Below are 20,495 nucleotides of genomic sequence, written 5' to 3'. Positions count from 1 at the left end.
ATGATGCAGTTTTAAAAATTCTGGATTTTTAATGTCCCAGCCTTTCATAGTCACCACTGTTTTTTTCTTTCCTTGTCCTTTAAATGGTTTAGGTTCTTAACTGCTTTTAGCTCATTATATAACCATGTGCGTGAGACCAAGAATGGTGACAAGAGAGAAATGACTGGGACTCAATTCATTCTTGGCCATCAAAAGAAGGCACAGGGGCAGTGCCCCAGGCTGCACCCGGAAGGGACTTGTGATTGGACCTGCACGCCTGATGTTGAACTATCAGCTCTGGAGCTGAGGAGGTTTAATAAGAGGCCCAAGAAGCTTATAGAGCACAGTGGGGGCTATTTCAGAACAGGAAAACCTCTCTGAGGAGCTATTCAGCCAAGAGCTAAGTGAAGGAAAGGAAGAGCTATTTCATTATGTGGGGAAAGAGCATTCCTGGCAAAGGGACCAGTAAGTGCAAAGGCCCTGGGACAGTAAGTGAGCTTGTTCTGTTCAAGCCTAGCTGGAAGGTCGATGTGGCTCCAGCAGAGAGAGCAAGTAGAAGGCAAGGAGGCAATGTGATCAGAGCCAGTTTTGTCCTCTTTTCTCTCCTACCTCTTCTTCTTTGTGGACTGCGCCCTCTGTATAAGTTGGTGTTTGCCAAGGCTCTGTCCTTGACTTTATAAGCCCACTCTCAGCTATTCAGATGACATTGATTAGACATCTACCAAATGTGAGACAATGGCCCCACAGGCAGAGTCGGTCTCTTAGAGTTTTCTATTTTGTAAGTAGAAGTGTGGGATCTGCTGGGACACCAACAATCATAATGGCACTTAATGCAAATTAGCTCACTTAAATCTCACAAACACCTTTAAGAAATTAAGCCAATGTTAGCCCCATATGCACTTGAAGAAATGGAGGCACAGAGAGGTTGAAGAACTTCCTTAGTCTTAACCTTAGGAGTGGGGAGAGTTTGGTGTGGAGCCTGGGGCTGGGAGAAGTTAGGAAGGGGACGAAAACACGCTCATTCATGCACCTTCACCTTGTGTGGTGCCTGTGTGGGTAATGCCAGGCAGGAGGCATGGCTCAAAGGCAGTGTTTGACCGGAAGTTCAGGACCTGTGATTGGAAGGGGGTGCGGGTAGTGAGAGCTCAGCTGAACCATGCAACATGGGAAGGGAGCGAAGCAAAGAGTTGGGAACCTAAGACATCATGTCCCCTCCTGTCACTTTGTCTTCATTCATGTGTCTCCCAAATAGAAATCACCAGCTTAGAACTTCCTTCTTGTGCATGCTATGCTTTGTCTACCCAATGTCTGCCGGACCTTTCTACCTGTCTGCCTCTCTGGCATTGCAGACTCAACGTGTCCAAAATAGAATGCTTCTCCCCTACCCATGCTCTCTAGATGAAGTCCAGCTGCTGAGCTCAAACTATGTGCCAGGCTTAGCCCAGACTCTGTACTCTGGCCGGGACCCTGGACTACCAGAATAAAGGAGATCTCACGCTTTCTCTCAAGATGGCAGGATCAGCTGCAGGAAACAGGCCCCTAAAGAGAACTAAAATGCAGTGACGTGGGGAGGGGCTAGGAGGAGTGAGGGATAGGTCAGGAAGAGTTACCTGGAGAGGATGATATTACAAGGCCAGTTGGGAGAAGGCGGGCATTCCAGGGAAGGGGAAGAGCATGAACAACGATGAAACGGAGTCATCAGCATGGTGTGGGTGGAGCGTGTCAGCCAAGACTGGAGAAGCTGGCAGGGGCCGCTGTTCTCTATCCAGTCACCTCCGCCAGAATCCTGGGAGTCTTCTCTGAGTCCTCCCTTACCAGCACCTACTAACAGTGATCTGGGGTGAACTAATGCACCTCCTGTGCCTCAACTTTCTTATCTGTAAAACAGGATCCCTCTGAGGTTTAAATGCAGTAGTACTTGTAAGAGCATACGAGTGCTACACAGTAAGTACCCAGTAAGCATGGCTCATACGCTCAGATGCCTCTCCCAGTCCATATACTCTCAACCGCCAAGTCCTGTTGAGTCTTCCTCCTTAAGTCTTTTACTCAGTTTTCTCTTCTCCCTGCCCCCTGCACTTACGCTCATCAAGGCCCTGTCACTGCCAATTTGGACGGCGGTAGCAGCCTCCCAGCCACCTCCCTGCCTCTAGTCCCTGCCCCTCTGATCCTGGTTGCCCTGGCCGCCAGCATCCCACTTTGTAGGGAGACAGGTGCTTGGGAGTCTCCTTTAGGAGGCTCAGTCCCCCCCCCTTCGACCTCCCCATCCTGCTGGCATCCTCTTTGGGACCTTTCAGGGTACCCCTCTCCCCATCAGCTTTTCATTTACCGTCCTGAGCCCTCCTCTCTGTGAGTGATCAAATCCCGAAGGCTCAGGAGTACATCTTTCTCTTTGTATTCCTAGTGCCCAGCCCAGCAGCTGGCACACTCTGGGTGACCAGTCCTTGGCCATCTGACCAACTGAAGGACCTTATAGACTATAGCAGAGAGCAGTACACCACGCACACATTTTGAAAACTTCCTTTTTCCTATTGCAAATGTGCAACGTAACGTTTACCCTTTAGGAAATAGGAATGAACAAAAAAGCAAAAGTGTCGGAGTGCCCGTCGTGGTGCAGCAGAAATGAATCTGACAAGGAACCATGAGGTTGTGGGTTTGATCCATGGCCTCACTCAGTGGGTTAAGGATCCGATGTTGTCATGAAGGTTGCAGATATGGCTTGGATCCTGTGTTGCTGTGGATGTGGTGTAGGCAGTAGCTATAGCTCTGATTCGACCCCTAGCCTGGGAACCTCTGTATGTGGCGAGTTCGGCCCTAAAAAGGAAAAAAAAAAAAAAAAAAAAAAAGCAAAAGTGTCCACACTGCATGGTGAAATCAGAGGTATGCTAACAAACTGGAACTCTTGCTTAGCTGCAGAATAAATCCAAGGAGCTATTTGATGATTTCTCTTGTTTTCGCTCTCCACCACCTGGCATGCTTGTTATTATGCAATCCCGACACTCATGGTCAATGTTGATTAGCATCCTTTTTGATTAAGCTCAAACAAAGCTTTGACCCTCAGCCTTTCACACTTTAAAAGTTTCTATCTGCGGTGAAATTGCATTTTAATCTTTTCCTTTAAAACACTATGTTCTTTATCAACGGCATGCTGATTGTTTTCTATTAGAACATAGTCCTAAACAAATAGTCTGCAGCTACCAGGGACGTTTCTAGAACACACTATTCAGCATATGTTTTCTGGGTGCTTACTACGTGTCAGGCACTGTTGTGGGTTCTGGAAGTAAAAACAGTGAAAAACCAACTGTTTTCATGAATCTTACGTTGTCATAGCAAGGCATGGATCTTTACCTTCTGGAAAAAATATAAAAAGAATATAGGATTTTCAATACTGAATCAAATAGGTACAAGTCAGAAAAGAAGGGGAAAGAAAAGCGTTTCTCTCATTAGGGCTCCCGCAAGGTCTTTGTCACTGAGCCTGTGAGAGTGGAATCAAAGGGAAGCTGAGATAATATCAGGCCCAGTGTTTGAAAGGCAGGGATGGTGATTAAATTATTTGAAAGCTTACTAGAGTCTTTGGCAAACATTTATTGTGCTTTCTATGCATTCGGCGGAGCCAGGCACTGTGCACAGAAGGTGAAAAAGGGATGGCCTTGCCCTCCAGGGATTTGGGGCTTGCTCAGGTCCAGCGGGAGAGACGGAGGAGGGCGCCCCTCCCAGGGCTATGATAGCCGGTGCCCGCCCTGCCTGTCTTCTAGTGCTGCAGCAAAAGGCACAGAATAGAGCAAAGGCAGAAATGTTCTGGAACCCGAGCGAGCCTGAGAGCAATAGCAATGCAGTTCACAGCACTCGGATTTGTTTATTGTCCTTGCAGCAGGGAAAGCGCTGTGGAGTGAAACTCGCTCTCTGCACTTTAATTCATCCACACTTTAGGGAGACCTTCCAAGGCAGCAGTTCCTACCTGGGGCCAGCCTGTTTCTATCATCTGTGGTAGGCACTCGATGTGTTTTAAATGAATTTCAGTCACAATGTAAAGGAAGAATTGGAGCCCCAGGGAGGCTTGAGATACGGGCTACATCGCTAGGAGGAAAGGGTTGACCTTGAATGTTAATTTTTCTATAAGCCTATAAAATACACAGCAAACATGGAATAAATCACATCAATATTTCTGAGAACATACACATGCATACACATACCCCATTATTTTGTTTTCTTCCTAGTAGGTTCTCTAGGATTTTTTATAAACAATTTTAAGTGATTTGCAAAAAAGAATCATATGTGGTAAGCAGTTGTTACTCACTCTACACAATGAATATGTATTTTGTAAACTATATGGTAATTTCCAATACACTAATGTAGGGTAATAATTAAAGGAATCATAGGGTGAATTTTTTCTTTTTTTTTAAGGCCTCACCTGAGGCATGTGGAAGTTCCCAGGCTAGGGGTCAAATCAGAGCTACAGCTGCCAGCCTACACCATGGATCCAAGGCCACTCTGCAACCTACACCACAGCTCGTGGCAAAGCCAGATCCTTAACCCACTGAGCAAGGCCAGGGATGGAACCCGCATCCTCATGGATACGAGTTGGATTTGTTTCTGCTGCACCTCAGTGGGAACTCCAGGGTGAATTTTTTGGTAAAGTCATAACATGCGTCATGTATCTGACAGTTCTTGAGTTTCATTTATCCATATGTATAAGCAGACTTGTATGTATAAGAAGACTTGTAATAGGTTTTGAGGGTTTAGTGAAAATGCTTTCTTTTCCTTTTTGAATTTGTCATTCCTCTTTTGTGGGTAAGGTGTTTTCCCAGGCTTTGCGGATTGTGGATTCCAGGGAAGGATTTTACCAGAGCCCAGAGACCCTAGATCAGTAGCAGTGGTACCATTTGAAACTCTGTTTTAAATGCAATTGTCAATTGTATCCTCATAAAACTGAAAAAAAAAAAAAAAAAAAAGCAGCATTCCAGGCTCACTCCAGAGCGAGCAAATCAAGCTCTTCACTTTAACAAGATGCCCAAGTGATTCATAGTCTCAAATTTTCTGTATTTTTTCCTAAAATTTTGCTTGCTAAACCAATCAGTTATTCAGTGTGTTAAAGTTTCCTGCTCTAATGATGGACTTGTCAGTTTCTCCTTGTAGTTTTATTAATTTTTGCTTCATGTTTTTTGAGGTTATTTTCTCTCAATTCAGATGTAACTTTTTTTTTTTTTTTTTTGGTCTTTCTGTCTTTTTCTCATTTCTTGGGCCGCTCCCACAGCATATGGAGGTTCCCAGGCTAGGGGTCAAATCGGAGCTATAGCCGCCGACCTACACCAGAGCCATAGTAACGCGGGATCCGAGCCCCGTCTGTAACCTACACCACAGCTCACGGCAACGCCGGATCCTTAACCCACTGAGCAAGGGCAGGGACCCAACCCGCAACCTCATGGTTCCTAGTCGGATTCATTAACCACTGAACCACGACAGGAACTCCCAGATGTAACCTTTTTTATATCTTCCTGGATTGATGCTTTTTGTCTTAGAGTCTTTTTCATCTAACGTTAACTTAGCTCTTGTGACTTAATTTTGTTGAGTATTTGCTTGCTGTATCTTGTTATTTTTTTACTTTCAACGTTTCTGTGCCCTTATGTTTTAAGTATTTTTCTTGAAGGCAGCATTTAATTGATTTTTGCTTTTTAAAGACATCTCACAATCTCTTAAATAACAAAGTTAGACAATTTAATGTATCATTATTCTAATATATTTGAACTTAATTCTACCATTTTACTTTGAATTTTCTCTTTGTCTTTTTTTTTTTTTTTTTTTTTTTTACGCTTGATTCTCATTTATCTCCTTTATCGGAGTTGAATGTTTCTTGTTAAATCCTCTCTCCCTTTCTTTTCCACCATCTGTTTCCTACCTCCTCCAACACAGCAAATTGAGGTGGAAGTGTAGTTTATTTCTGTCATTTTAATAATTACTTTTCTACTTTTACTGAAATCTTACTTAACAAATTCTACACACACTCATTACACTTTGTTTCACAAACTCCAAATTTAACATGTTAACTTCTCCCCTGAATAATTTGACTTTGAGCATCCAACTCCTAGCTTGTATACCATCATTATTTTGCATTTCAGTTCTATTTCTTTGAAAAATTTCCCAAATTAGACATTACAAGCATTTTATATTGATGATTTTTGTTTAGATTTGCCTCTCTATTTACCAGAATTCCACCTTTAGTGGAGAGATATAAATAGGCATGTACCTGGTGTTTTTTTGTTTTGTTTTGTTTTTTGCTGTGGTGAAGATAAAAGACAGGTTGAATGTTGAGATGGGCCTGATTTTCTTTAGTTATAGGATCATGCTATTGATGAGCACACCCAGAATGATGTGAAACAAAGAGAACTGAGTTAATTTCGTCACCCGTTTCTGTCAAGTGGGCCCCTGAAAACAGAATCCGCCAGATGATATCGATCTCCTTCCGGTAGCACCTCATCCGATAAATGACCATCAAAGATGTAGCACCAGATCAGCCGGAATCTACCCAACCCCGTTTACGACGTTAATAATGTTCTCCTTCTGTCTTTGCCTCCGTTTTCTCTCTTTTGTTTGTTTGTGTGTTTGAGTAAGACAAATCTGAGTTTTCATTACAGCTTTGTGACTTCCCAGAAGTGTGACTCCGGGCAAATTCCCTAATTTTGTGAGCCTCTGTCTAGTTCCTTTTCTGGACAGTGGGATATTTGGATCTGCCTCAAGAGATTTATTCTGGAGTGCGAATGAAATAATGATGCAAGTGAAATAATGAATGTTTCGCATAGTGCCTGGCGAGGAGTTTGTGCTCAATAACTGCTGCTGTATGACTCCATCACCATCTCATTTTCTTGGACATTTTGGGGCAGCATTTGCTTTCCTAGTTTGCTCCACCAGGATTTCTGCCCTTCTTCATTTCTTTAAAAAAGCATTGTCCATACAGACAGGTGAGCAAAACCCATTTATAATTTAACGCATCATTGTTAAATGGATACCCTGAGGCCCCCACCTAGGTCAAGAACATAACATTCCCAGCATCATAAAACCCACCCCTCCACTCCCTATGTTTCTTCACAGTCCAAACAGCTTTCTTCCTCACTGAGTGGAACCCCTTGCTGACTTTGGTGCAAATGCTTTTGTTACTTTCCTTTACTGTTTTGCCTTCTATGTATGTATCTGTAAACAATATAATTTGTTTTTGTTGTTGAAATTTTCATAAGCAGAATCATGGTCCATGTATGTATTGCTTCATTAAACACTCTGTGAGAGCCAGCTATAGTATTTGGGGTAGCTTTGCTTCACTCATTTTTTTTTTTTTTATGTATGACATTCAATTTTATGGGTATTCTTGTTCTTTTTAAGTATAAAATAAAAATAACAGCTAACACTAATTGGACCCTTTCTATGTATTAATTTATAAGGTGGCACCTTTATTATTCCCATTATACATACGAGGAGCCACATAGAGATAAAATAATGTGCCCAGGATGGGAACCAGGTATCTAATCTAGAGACTGACTCTGGAACCCACGAAGTTTCTTAACCTCATTCATCGTCTCAGGTTTTCCCACCAGTTACCTGATTTTGTTTATTTAACTGCAGTTGGTTCCTAAAGGATTAAATGGATAGTCAAGACCTCCCATAAAATATAGGGTTATTTTTTTTTTCTTTCTTAAATAGGAAAACCCCTTTCTTTACAGAGTCACTTTGCCCCCAGACTGCCAGAAGTCTTTGTACTTTGGGCTTTGATGCTTTTCAAAATATTGCCACCCAAACCATGTGGTAATTTTATCATTCAGATTGGGATCAAATTTCAGTAGTTCTGCTCAAATGTAGGCGCAGCCTCTTCCCAGGCATTTACTTCCAATCCAAGCATGGTGCTTGTTGGTTGATTAGTAATTTCTTAGTGTTTTTTGCCTTCCTTCCTTCTCTCTCCTCTCCACGCATAGCTATTTCTGCACCTGTGACTCTCTCCCTTCACCTCCCCACCCTCCACCTTTAATGCCATTGACCTTGTCCTCCCTTCCCAAATCTGTGAAGGATAGATCATTAGCGAAGGTTTTTAAAAAATCAAGAATGACAACTTTAGAGTAGTTTGATATATTTTAGCTGTGGGCTTTGTTGATTCAGCTGATTCCACAAATATATACGGAATGACTTGCTAACTATGCACTTTGTAGAGCTGACTTATTTTGATGAACCACACCTCATCCTCTTCCACCTCTCCACCCCAGACTAGAAAAAGTGAGAGAAGCATTATTGTCACCATTTTTGGATAGACAGAGCTGTACTAAAGGACGTCAGTAGCATGACCAAGTTCAAAGAGTTTATGTGCAGCAAAGCTGGGGCTTCAAACCCAGGTCTGCTGACATCCAGCGCAGGGCTCTTTTTCATTGATCTCAGCAACCTCTATTGAACCTACAACTAGTAAGGAGGGGAAATGGACATTTGTTTATGTTTTCTTTGATTTCATGTGTTCCTTTATTCTTCCTTGCAACCAATGAACATATGTTGACGATTTCCCTAATGCCAGGCACAGCACTCAGCTCTGGAAATACGTTGAATAATGTGTGGATCTTTCTTTGACAAACACGAGATTTGGCGATACCCAGACCCAAGACTGTAATCTCTCCTGGGCTGTGCGGTTGGAGGTGTGTCTACTGTGCAGGGAGCACCCTAGCAGGTGCAGATGATCTGGGAGTGTTTCTTAGAGGAGGAGCTGGCTGCATGCACTTGCTAGAATTATTTTCCATACATTAAAAATAGTTTAAAGTTTTTTTTTTAGTATTTTCACTCCCAGTTCGTGGAACTACAGTGGCCTTGGCGTGGCCTCTAAGGGCCCCCAGTACTTCTCTGCCCTCTGGCTCACCACCTGGCTCTTGTCAATACTTTCCAACTGCTTTCAAACCACAAGCACATCCACACATCCCTGCAGATGCCTCTCACTTCCTGCCCTCTCTGTCCAGGGACCTGCTCTTCTTTCCTCTTAGAATGTTCATCTGCAAAGCCATCCTCTCTAACAGTCTGCATTGCCTGCTCATTAAAATATGTTTCTAGACACCCTTTCTCTCTGAATACATTTGCCTAATTCCTAATTATGTCTTTCCTTTAGACCTATAATTTTCATCATTATAGATCAGAGATTCAAAGTTTTCCTGGCATCACATGGTATTATAACAATATTCAAACATGTCCTTCAGGTCAGTCTTGCAACCATTCTTAGAATAACGTTTTGTCTCTAACCTGTAATGTTTTATAGTAAACAATATGTATTTATTCTGATATTTTAAAGTCACTGATTTATGCCCTACCATCTTCATAAACAATTTGAAGCAGTTCTGATCTCGATTTGAGCTCTGTTCTGTCACATGCTGTGGAGTGTGACTAAGGTGCTTGGCTGACTGGAGCCTCAGCTTTTCCATCAGAGACATGGGGTGAAACCTGCCCAACCATTCCACCTTGTGCGCCAGACGATGTGGCTGGAAATGCTAAGATGCCATGGAAATGAAAGGTTTTGGTGTCTTTGCCCCTCTGCCTTGAACACTGTTCACGGTAGTAAGGACTTTGGCGCAGCTGGCTGTACTTTGGCCTAGAAAGGGAATCGCGGAGTTCCTGCTGTGGTGAAATAGGATCAGTGACATCCTTGGGGCCCTGGGATGCAGGTTTGATCCCCCGCCAGGCTCAGAGGGTTACATATCCAGCATTGCCACAGCTGTGGTGAAGGTCGCAAGTGTGGCTTGGATCTGGTCCCTGGCCCAGCTCCACCAGGCGGCCAAAAGAAGTAGAAAAACAAAACAAAAATGGGACTCGAGTCCACCCACTCCTCTCTCTCCACTGCCCCTCCTTCCAGGGTGTGGCCACGACCAGCCCTCATCAGGTTGCCACATCTGAACCTGTTAAGGTGGTTTGTCAGCCCGTTCGCAGCAGCTCACCTCCCTTTTACTGTGTTCAGCTGCTCACTCACAAGGCTGAGGCTTCTGAGTCTCCAGACATGATGATAGCACTCTGCCCGGAGCTTTCCTTTCAGTTCCCCCACCCCCTGCTTTTCAGTTCCCCGACTCCGCTTTTGCCTAGTTCAATCTTTGGTTTTCGTTTTGTCATTTCCTCCGGGAAGCCTTACCTGATACCCTCTAGTCTGGATCAGGTGTTTTCTCACCTGTCCCTGCAACCCTCCTCCAGCAGCCTCTCTCCTCTCCCCCATTATAATAGCAGTGACTGCTATTATATATAAAACTGAAACTGACTGTGTGACAGTGTGAGTTGTTTGTTGAAAGGTTCCAAGGGGCTGGCACCTGGCATTCTCTCTAATTGTCAGTGAATGAACCAGTGAATGCATACAAGATGCCCAGACACAGACGGCTGGTTTGCTTACCGGCATCCTTATGTTTACTCTGAGGACGTGGTGTTGACCAGGATGTAACTGACCTTTTCCTCTCTTATTTATTCTTAACAGACAAAGACATAAGCAGCGGGAGTTATAACCTTTCCTCAGCAACAACGGGCAGCTACTACAGTTGTGTCAGCCAGATCACCATAGGTGAGCAATTGTGCCTTTTTTTTTTTTTTTTTTGTCTTTTTAGGGCCCTACTCGCTGCATATGGAGGTTCCCAGGCTAAGGGTCTAATAGGAACTGTAGCTGCTGGCCTGGGCCACAGTCACAGCAACGCATGATCAGAGCTGCATCTGCGACCTACACCACAGGTCATGGCAACACCAGATCCTTAATGCACTGAGCAAGGCCAGGGATCAAACGTGCATCCTTATGGATGCTCGTCAGATTCATTTCTGCTGAGCCACAATGGGAACTGCTGAGCCACGACTGTGCCATCTTTAAATGAAAATTATTATTGCCTGTAAACATTGCGGGTGGAGGGCTATGGAAGGTGTGGTTAGAAAATGTCAGCTCATCAAATTTATTTTCAGAACTGGGGCCAGTACTTGTGGATTCACCTTGCTGGGGCGCCCTCTTGTGGCTCCATATTGCTTCTGCCTAGACATGGTTTGAGGACATGTGAGAGATTTGGGGGAAAAAAAAAAAAGGTTTCCCAACTTTCAGTCATTTGCTTTCTCTTTCACTTGTGCATCACCTTTATTATTATGTACTTAATATTAAAACTGACTTTTAAATTTTTATTTTCATTTATTTTAAAAAGAAATTTTATGTCACAACTGCAAATACAAAATGTACATTTCCCGTAAGTTAATGCATGCATACATAAAATAACAACACATCAGGGGTAACAAATGCTCCTTATGCTTTGGGGGATCCTGTATGTGCCAGCTGTCCTGTCCCCTGACTTCTCAGAGATAAAATCTCATGTCATAGCACATAACCTCCTCAGAAGCTTGCAGCCTGCAGATTGGGGCATGTGGTTCTCTATGCCCCCGCCTCGTGGATGAGGGATTGTAAAGGTTCACCCAGCGCCCTCCCGGCCACCTTCCTGCTCACCATTAAACACGTTTCACTTTCATCAAAAAAGGAACCGTGATCCTGATTCTTTTTCCTTTTGCTCTGTCATTCCCTTCCACTTCCTTTCAAAAGTGGAAATGTCTTGATTTCCGAATTTTGGCCACCGACTTAGAAGAAAAGGAATAATGATGGTGCCTGCAGCTAACATTTATTTTGCCCTTAGCATTTGTCAGCTGTGCTTGGCCCTTGACATGCATTATTTTACTTAACTGGGATGTGATGAGGAAGTCCTCATCTCGCAGACCAGGAAATTGTCCACTGCCCCCTGGGCAGAAATGAATGTGCCAGGATTCCAATCCAGGTCTGCTTGATGCTAAAGCTCAGGCTCTGAACACCGTGTCATGACTTCTCAACTCTAGTAATGTGGTTCCCTGTAGAAAGAGGTAATAATTATGAGTCTCGAAGACAGATTTAAATTATTTTTATGTTAAGAATACTTAAGAATGTTCCAACATTAAATGTTAACTATAGACCCTTCATATTCCACATGGCCATCATATCAACCCAAATATATACATAAACTTGTTTCTCCTTATAATTGTGGGTCTAGCGGGTATTAGTGTTGGCATGCAACTCAAAGGGAGCTGGGACCCCTGCTTCAACCCCACTCCCCACCTTGCGGGCAGGATGGTGGGTGAACATTTCAGTAATTACCTTAAACATAAAGGGACTAAACGCTCCAACCAAAAGACATGGACAAGCCGAATGGATACAAAAACAAGACCCATATATATGCTGTCTTCAAGAGACCCACGTCAGTTCTAAGGACACATACACACTGAAAGTGAGAGGATGGAAGAAGATATTCTATGCAAACGGAAATCAGAAGAAAGCTGGAGTAGCACTACTCATATCAGACAAAATAGACTTTAAAATAAAGAATGTTACGGGAGCGCAGGTGAGGAAAGCGAGTAGGCTTCCAATGTGACATTCCTATTGCTTGCCTCTTGAGGACTAGACACCAGCTGTCCCCCCAAATGGTTGGATAACTAACCAACCAAAACATTTTGACCCAATGCTACTTTTAAACTGAGGCCGATCCATTTCTATTCCATCACAATCATGCAGATCTTATCACAGCTTGTTTGTATCAATAACATGAATTAATGTATTTTCTAATGAACTCCATTTCTGCATTAAATGATGCGGTAATTTCCTAAACTAAAAAAAAAAAAAAGGCTTCTTATCTCTGTGAACAATATCTTTTCAAAATCAAGTGTATTTTATACCTTAGCTATCATTTTATAAAAGAAATGGTAAACTCAAAATCGCGTTAAGTCCAGAGTTCCTTGGGACGTTTAAGCCTAAATCTTTCACAGTGCGTGATATGTATTATCCACTCTATTCTGTGTAATGATCCCAAGGAACTTGGGAATAGGGGAAGAGAAGAGGCATTGAAGCGAGTTTCTGAATGAAATAAGGCGAGGGAAAACAGGGTCCTGTAATTATTCTTCTTGTGAAAGTATTTTCTGTTGTAAGTGGAAGGCAATACATTTTCACATTTTTCATAAAAACGTGATGGAACATCAACTTAAGTGGAGCCTCCAGGAATCTCATTGCTGTGGCCCAGTGCACTCTTAGGAGCTGGGGGAGACCCCAGCGTATTGATCACCAAGTAAACACATTTGCATCAGAAGTTTAGTCCAGCAGACAGGATCAGGGGCAGCTCTGGGGTCAGTAGCATTCAGTTCAGCTCCCACTGCAGCTCTGGCCCCATTGTAGTTCCCAACAGTGAGAATCTGTGTTCTCTGGGGTTATCTGCACAAGCTCCCTGGCCCTCATCTGAGAAAGAGCCACTCACCTGACTGCATTCTACTCAGTCTCCTTTTAGGAAAGTGACCAGCCAAAAAGAGTTCAGACAATCCAGTCAGCATGTTCTCAAGTGTGTCAGCATTTCGCTTTCCTGGTGCATTTTGGTCCATCAGGATCCCTCTATGAAAAATTGTTCAGAAAAGAATAAATAACCTAAGAGCCATTGGGTGGGGGCAGGGCACACCCTGATCCACCTCCCAGAATCCCTCCCGTCACCCACCCTCTCATCCAGGCAAGATGGCTTGGGGGCCAGAGAAGCCATGATGTCTTCAACGAGCCTGGGTTTGAATCTTGATTTTTTTTTCCCCTGCTTTTTAATGACCACACTCCTGGGATATGGAAGTTCCTGGGCTTGAGGTCGAATAGGAGCTACAGCTGCTAGCCTACACCACAGCCACAGCAACGCGGGATCTGAGCTGTGTCTGCAACCTACACTACAGCTCATGGCAACACTGGGTCCTTAACCTACCGATCGAGGCCAAGGATCAAACCTGCATCCTTATGGTTACTAGTTGGGTTCGTCTCCTCTGCACCACTGCTGCAGCTCCCATGGGCTTGACTCTCGACTGGTATTTCTGTGTAGTTATTGGCTTTGGGGAAATGGGAATGTCCCTTAGCCTCAAGTTTCTTCACCTGTCAAATGGGAATGTTAGTATCTTCCTGACTGGGTTATTGTGAGGTTTAAATGAGGTGGTACTGGCAGATCCCTTGGCACAGTGCCAGGGAGTGTGAGTATTGCAAGCTTTAGTGGATTTATTATTTTATGACAGTGAAGTAGCTTGTTCATTCCTGGATGTCAGCCATGGCTTCCAAACCTAGTGGATGATCACTAGGTTTCCATCCCGGGTCCCATGTCTCCTGATCTTCATTTCCGTTATCCTTTTCTTCCTGTGGCCAGACATGTCCACACAGATATTTCCACTAGAGCTCAAACTCCTCGTGTCTAAAAGCGCACCCAACCCGCCTCGACCCTTGCCAGGCCAGTCCTTCTGATGGTCACAGTGAGGATGAGGACATCCACCACTCAGTTTGCCCTAAGCCTTCTCTGACATCCTGCCAGCAAGGGACAGGGCCACTTGGTGGCCCCCAACTCCTTGCTTGCCAGTCGTCGTTGTGTATCTCTCTGGACCTCTTTTTGTTTTTTGCTGCTGACACTTAGATTTGATCCCTAACAATGCTTTCCTGGTCTCTACTTGACAGCCTCTTACGTCACCTCCTTGATGCTGGTCTAGGAAGAATTTGGTGAACAGTTGGTATCTATTGAATGCCAGGGGAAAGAGCCAAAGAGGGAGATGCTGGGAGGAAGCTTCCGAGATGATTAAGGCACCCTCTGATGTGGAGGGATGCTCAGCTCATGAGGGAGACATAGAAAGAAGGCATGTTTGGCTGTGAAGTGTGGGCAGGGACCGTCTGACACATGCCCACGGTGACATGTGGTTTCCCGCCCAGTGTGGAGGGCTGCCCCGGACACTCATCCTGCCTTCAGAATCCAGGCAGGCCTCCTCCCTTGTTGCCCCTTTGGGGCTTTCTTGGTTCTTCAGCACACACCCAATTTGGATTTCTCCCCCAGCACCTTTTACTGGGTCTCCCCTTGCTGGGTTAAGACAGCTTGGGGCAGGCAGAGGAAACGTTCCACTAGGGGTCGCCACCAGAAGAAGAAGGGTCAGATTCTGTTTTTTGCTGCCATTCATTTGTTTATGTGACAGATAAAGTGGCTGTCCCCACTTCACAAACTTCTATGGTATATTGTTTTGCTCAGCAAATCAAATCTAATAAAATCTACACTTGATCTTAGCCAAAAGGCAGAGAAGCAATAGATCTAATGAAATCTATTTTTTTTACCTTAGCATTAAGGTCCTCAGCTGTCTTGTATCAACTGACCTTTCCTTTTTTTTTTTTTTTTCCTGACTATAATTATATTCCTAAACTCTGTATCTCATTTGCAAATGCAGAGGCCTGCAGAGGTCAGGCATGTGAGACAAGTGAGGGAAGCAGACTGGGAGTAATGTGTTAAGGAGAGGTGGGGACCGTGGCAGACAGGAATTCCTTTGCTCCCATGCAGAGGGCTGGCTCTGTGGTTGCTTCAGCTGACAGTGTCCACATGGGAACATGATCCAGTGTTGACTGATCTTTAAGAGAGGATCGAACGATTTTAAAAGAGAAGACAGCTGAGGTTTCGTTGAGAATGCTCTAGATTGTTATTGTCATCAATTTTAATTTGAAATTTACTTCAAATGAAGAAAAATAAGAGCTAACAAAACAGCTCTATAGAACAGATCTATCCCTCTAGATGTATAAATCTTGCCTAGAAGGCTATGTTCATGCCACCTTTTATATGATTTAATCACTTCTTCCACCTACAGAGGCTTTCTCCCCTGAAACCCTGTAGGACATTTTTATCCTGCTTTAAATTATTATGATTTTTTATTAAGATATAGTTGATTTACAGTGTTGTGCCATAAATTATTTCTTTCATCTTGCTTTGTACTGTAGTTAGTTGTAGTTAAGGAGAAAGGACGCAGATTCTGGAGCCAGATGGATCTGGGCTTAAATTCTGCCTCAGACACTTGTGGGCTGCTTGACCTAGAGCAAGTTGAAATCGAGTTTCCTCAACTATAAAACTGAAATAGTAATAGTCCCCTTGTCCAGTTGCTGTGAGGACGACAGTCACTTAATGCGAAGTGTCTAGGATATAGTAGGTCTTCATTTTTCTTTTCCTTATGATCAAAATCTTATTTCCTTTATTGGACTCTGAATTCCTTAAAGGCAAAGACTAGGCACTGGGAACATAGAAAGTGCTTAAAAAACATGTTCACTAATTAACAAGATTCGTCAAGTATGACAATTCTTGCCTATTTATTAGTAGCATGCATCCTTATCTCAAGTGGTGTTTGGCTTCCAAATACAAAAACCAATATGGTATAAGACTTTGATTGCTGGTCCTGACCTTATGTGTTTGTCTTTCCAGGTTATGATGTTGCTGGGCCTGTCGCAATTGGGCTCACCCACTGGAAAAATCCCTACGCACAAGGCAGACCCACCCTCCCATCAGATCTGCCTCTCTTCGTCTCCAAAGATGCAGGCATCCCGGTGCATCACTGGTCCCTCACCCGCAAGACTGAGCTGGCCACACCTCTGTCTTGTCCAGCCTCACTTTCCATCACTCCAGTGCCTTCTTACAGCAGCAGCAGCCAGGAAACCTTGAGCCAAGACACGACAGGTAACAGTGCTGCCCTTCCTGATGGATATTCAGACTCAGCGTGTTTAAAGGTTCCTTCATGTGTTTGCCTGCTGAACAGATTGCATCTGCATTTCTGCTTGTGTGATGCTAAGCTAACAATTCCCCCATGTTCACTGGCCTTTAATAGCTTGGCTATAGCAGATGGAAAGTTAGATGCATTTAGAAATATTGAACCTAAGTGTTAGTTCTGTTTGGTAAGATGTCATTCAGAAATCAACTAAGAATCAGAATTCCAAATTTCATCATAGGACTTTTTATTTGTTTAATATCTATCCTCTATTTAGTGAAGGCATCTATCTTGGATGAAACTCTTGTATTCAAGAAAGTCATTTTTGAATACTTAACTCAGTTACTACTAATATGCAATACTCCACCAATCTGATCTGTATCAAGTGTCTTTGAATCACTACGAGTCTTGGCTGCTGCCTGTTTTTGTTCAGCCCGAGACCTAAAAATAGAGTTTACTTTTGATGGTTGGTGTGTTGGTCTGTTCAAGCTGCTATAACAGAATACTGCAGACCAGGTAGTTCATAAAAAACAGAAATTTATTTCTCCCAGTTCTGGAGGCTAGAGGTTTGAACTCAGACTGCCAACATAGTTGGGGAAGTGCCCCTTTGGGCTCACAGACTTATAGTACCCTCATGTGGCCAAGGATCTCTGTGGAGTCTTTTTTATAAGCACACTAATCCCATTCACGAGGGGTCCACCCTTATGACCTAAGCACCTCCCAAGGGCCCCACCTCCTAAGACCATCATATCAGGCACTAGGATTTCAAACATAGGATTTTTAAAGGGACATGAACATTCAGACCAAACAGTTGGAAAAAATTAAAAGAATAAGAATATTTTGAGACACATGAAAGTTAAATGAAATTCACATTTCAGCATTTATATGTAAAGTTTTATTGGGACACAACCACTTCATATACTGTCTCTGGTTGCTTTCAGGTGACAATGGCAGAGTTGAGTAATTGTGACAGAGACGGTAGAGCCTGCAAAGCCTTAAATATTTACTATCTGGCCCTTTACAGAAAATGTCTGCTGACCACTGATCTCTGTAATCTTTGGGGCCTGGGACTTAAACAATCAGGCAAGAAAAATGTTTCCAATCTCTTGCCTTAAAGTTTGTCACTTCCATTACACTTTGAGTTGTGGAAAGATTTACTTATGCAACAATGGCCAGTTAATTGTTTTTATTTCTAAAGTCTGAGTTGGAGGTTTAAATTATGCGAAAATCTATCCTGCTACTCTCCAACCCCCCCCCCCCCCCCCGCAGATAGAGCGCTTAGAGATAATGGTTTGGTGGGAGAAATCCAATATGTAATTCCTTTTCTGGAGATAAATCTTTGATGTTGACTCTCAATAGTTCACCAATGCTGCCACCTAGAGATGGGATGCTGCTATTGCAGAAGTCCCAGGTTATCCAAAGCAATCTCTAAAGCAGCAGATTGCAGACCTCACTACATGTTCAGGGTCCCCAGGGAACTGGTTAGAAATGAAGAGTCCTGGGCTCTACCCCCAGAGGATGCTGTGTCCATAGCAGAGAGAGAGCTCCAGCTGTCCCCATTCTGCACCTGCCTGCTCCCGGGATTTTGATTCCCAAGGTTCCCCCACACACCTCAGGGGATCCCCTCTAAAGTGTCTGGTTTTGTGGTTGGATGATATTGCAGAGCAGTGGGGAATGTTCACATACCATTAACTCTGCTGCAGCAGAGCTGAGCATCTTTCTGGTTGTCCTGATTGAGAGTCAGTTGGAGGGTAGAAAAATCATGATCTGAAGAATAAACATTTTCCATATGTTAGGTTTGAAATCTCCTGGGTTTTGATGTTATCATGAATGAAAACTGACTCTGCTTGTTTTAAAACTTTAGTAAAATCTGAAGTTAAGAAATAAAGTGCTGCCTTTGGCCAGGGCAGCTGCGAGGTTATGGCATTTCTTTGCAAAGAGGGGTGTGAGGTGGCAGCTGCCAGATTAACATTTTGTCACATTTCCCTTTGAGTTGGCTTTTTTCTTTCTCTTTCCATAGAGCATCATAGTCAGAAGCAGTCCGATTCTTGGATGGGTTTGTTGTTTGTTTGTTTGTTTGTTTTGCCACGGTGTGCACTGGCTTGAAGCGGGATCTCTGCTCTTAGACCAGGGACTAAGCCCTGGGTCATAGCAGTGAAAGTGTCGAATCCCAACTACTAGACCACCAGGGAACTCCCTGGAGGTTTCTATTTGTAACTTGCAGGTTTTCAAAAACAAATGAAAATTCCATATTTCTCTTCATTCATAGGAACTTTTCATTAGCAATAAGACATTGAAACTTTCCTAGGCAAATGTCTTTAATAATAATAATTTGTATACTTATAAAGTAAGCCTGACAAGTGAAGGTGTATTAAATAAACAACCTCTGGTATGTCCCGCTGTGGTGCAGCAGGTTAAGAATCTGACTGTAGTGGCTCAAGTCACTGCATTTTTTTCCCTGGCATAGTGCAGTGGGTTAAGGATCTGGCATTGCTGCAGATGTGGTAAAGTCGAAGCTTTGGTGTAGGTCACAGCTGCAGCTTGGATTCAATCCCCGGCCAGGGACTTCCATATGCCACAGGAGTGGCCATTAAAGAAAAAGAAAAAGCAACTTCTGTTGCTTCTCCATTATCCATAGAATGAAGTATAAACACTTTATGTGGTACATGAGGACCTTCCTATTGACTGTAGCATCCCTCACTACCCTCCACTGATGCATCTACACAGTAGTTATACTTACTTCTTTACTGTCCCCTAAGGAGTCATGATTTTACACATGCTGTGCCATCTACTTGGATGCTCCTCCTTACATTCTTCTAGAAAATTTATGGAAGACACCTTGCTATGAGTTGACCTTCTCTGTCAATTCTTTCCCTTTCCCCCTCAGTGTATTCATTCATTCATTCTTTTTTTATTGAAAATTCCTATTTATGTCTTGAATTCTGCTTTTATTGGACTGCACTATGATTTTCTTTTCACATGCTTGGATAGCCTTCTAGATGAAAAGTTCTTTCATTGAGCTTGGATTCAATCCCTGCCCCAGGAACTTTCACATGCTATGGGTGCAGCCCTTGCAGAATAGACTTGTGGTTGCCAAGGGGAAGGGAGGGAGAAAGTGGGGTGGCTGGAGAGCTTGGGGTTAATAGATACAAACTATTGCCTTTGGAATGGATTAGCAATGAGATGTCACTCATATGTCTAGTCACTTATGATGGAGCATGATAATGTGCGAAAATAGAATGTGTACATGAATGTGTAACTGGGTCACCATGCTGTACAGTAGAAAAAAATTGTATTGGGGAAATAACTACTAAAAATAATAAAAATAATAATTAAAAAAGAGAGAGAGATACCAGAGAGGATGCTCTCTCTTGCCCACAGTCTCTCCTTCCATGCTTAGGCAGCAAGGAAAGTCCACCTGAGGACATAGCAAGAAGGCAGCCATCTGCAGGCCAGTAAGAGAGCTCCCACCTATAACCCAACTGACTGGAGCCTTGATTGTGGTCCTCCAACCTCAAAAACTATGAAAAAATAATTTTCTGTTGTTTAAGCCACCCAATCTATGGCATTTCATTATGGCAGCTTGAGCTAATACATACACATTGTATATATCTTACGTGCAATGGCACCAAAGACCTGGATAAAGGAATATGCTCAATTATAGACCATGGCAGTAGACACCTATGTTTCCATTTCCAAAAATAAAACTGAATTTATTTATCTAAAAGAAAAAAAGAAAAAAGAAAAGTTCTTTAGTTGAGATGTAATGTTTTAATCATGTATTCCTTTGGTCAGTGTAGAGCCCAGCATTTAAGAAGTGTGTTTTCAATGACCATTTAAACCTAGATTAGACACAGTTAAAGAGAGAATTAGGCCAGGAGGATAGAGCCTTAGAATTTACCCCAAATGCAGTAAACAGAGATAGAAGATAGCAAAACAAGAAGGGGGAGGGAAATAGAGAAAACAGAATGAAAAAGTCT

The 20,495-nt window shown here is 43.2% G+C and overlaps 1 protein-coding gene across 4 annotated transcripts in view; it reads left to right on the top strand.

Moving 5' to 3' along the window:
- Positions 1 to 20,495, top strand: part of ANO4 (anoctamin 4) — a 445,360-nt gene that overhangs the window by 2,924 nt on the left and 421,941 nt on the right. For all 4 annotated transcript variants that reach the window (XM_084957412.1, XM_084957410.1, XM_084957411.1 and 1 more), the window contains exons 2-3: positions 10,439 to 10,522; positions 16,236 to 16,487. In XM_084957412.1, coding sequence (XP_084813538.1) covers positions 10,439 to 10,522; positions 16,236 to 16,487 — 336 coding nt within the window. The remainder of the gene's footprint in view (positions 1 to 10,438; positions 10,523 to 16,235; positions 16,488 to 20,495) is intronic.

The sequence above is a fragment of the Sus scrofa genome, chromosome 5 (assembly GCF_054392235.1).
Source record: "Sus scrofa isolate SSC_HxYL_T2T_F1_AM1 chromosome 5, Sscrofa_HxYL_maternal_Yorkshire_Landrace_v2.0, whole genome shotgun sequence".
NCBI lineage: Eukaryota > Metazoa > Chordata > Mammalia > Artiodactyla > Suidae > Sus > Sus scrofa.
Note: the sequence above shows the minus strand (reverse complement) of the source record. Positions and strands in the feature narration are given on the sequence as shown.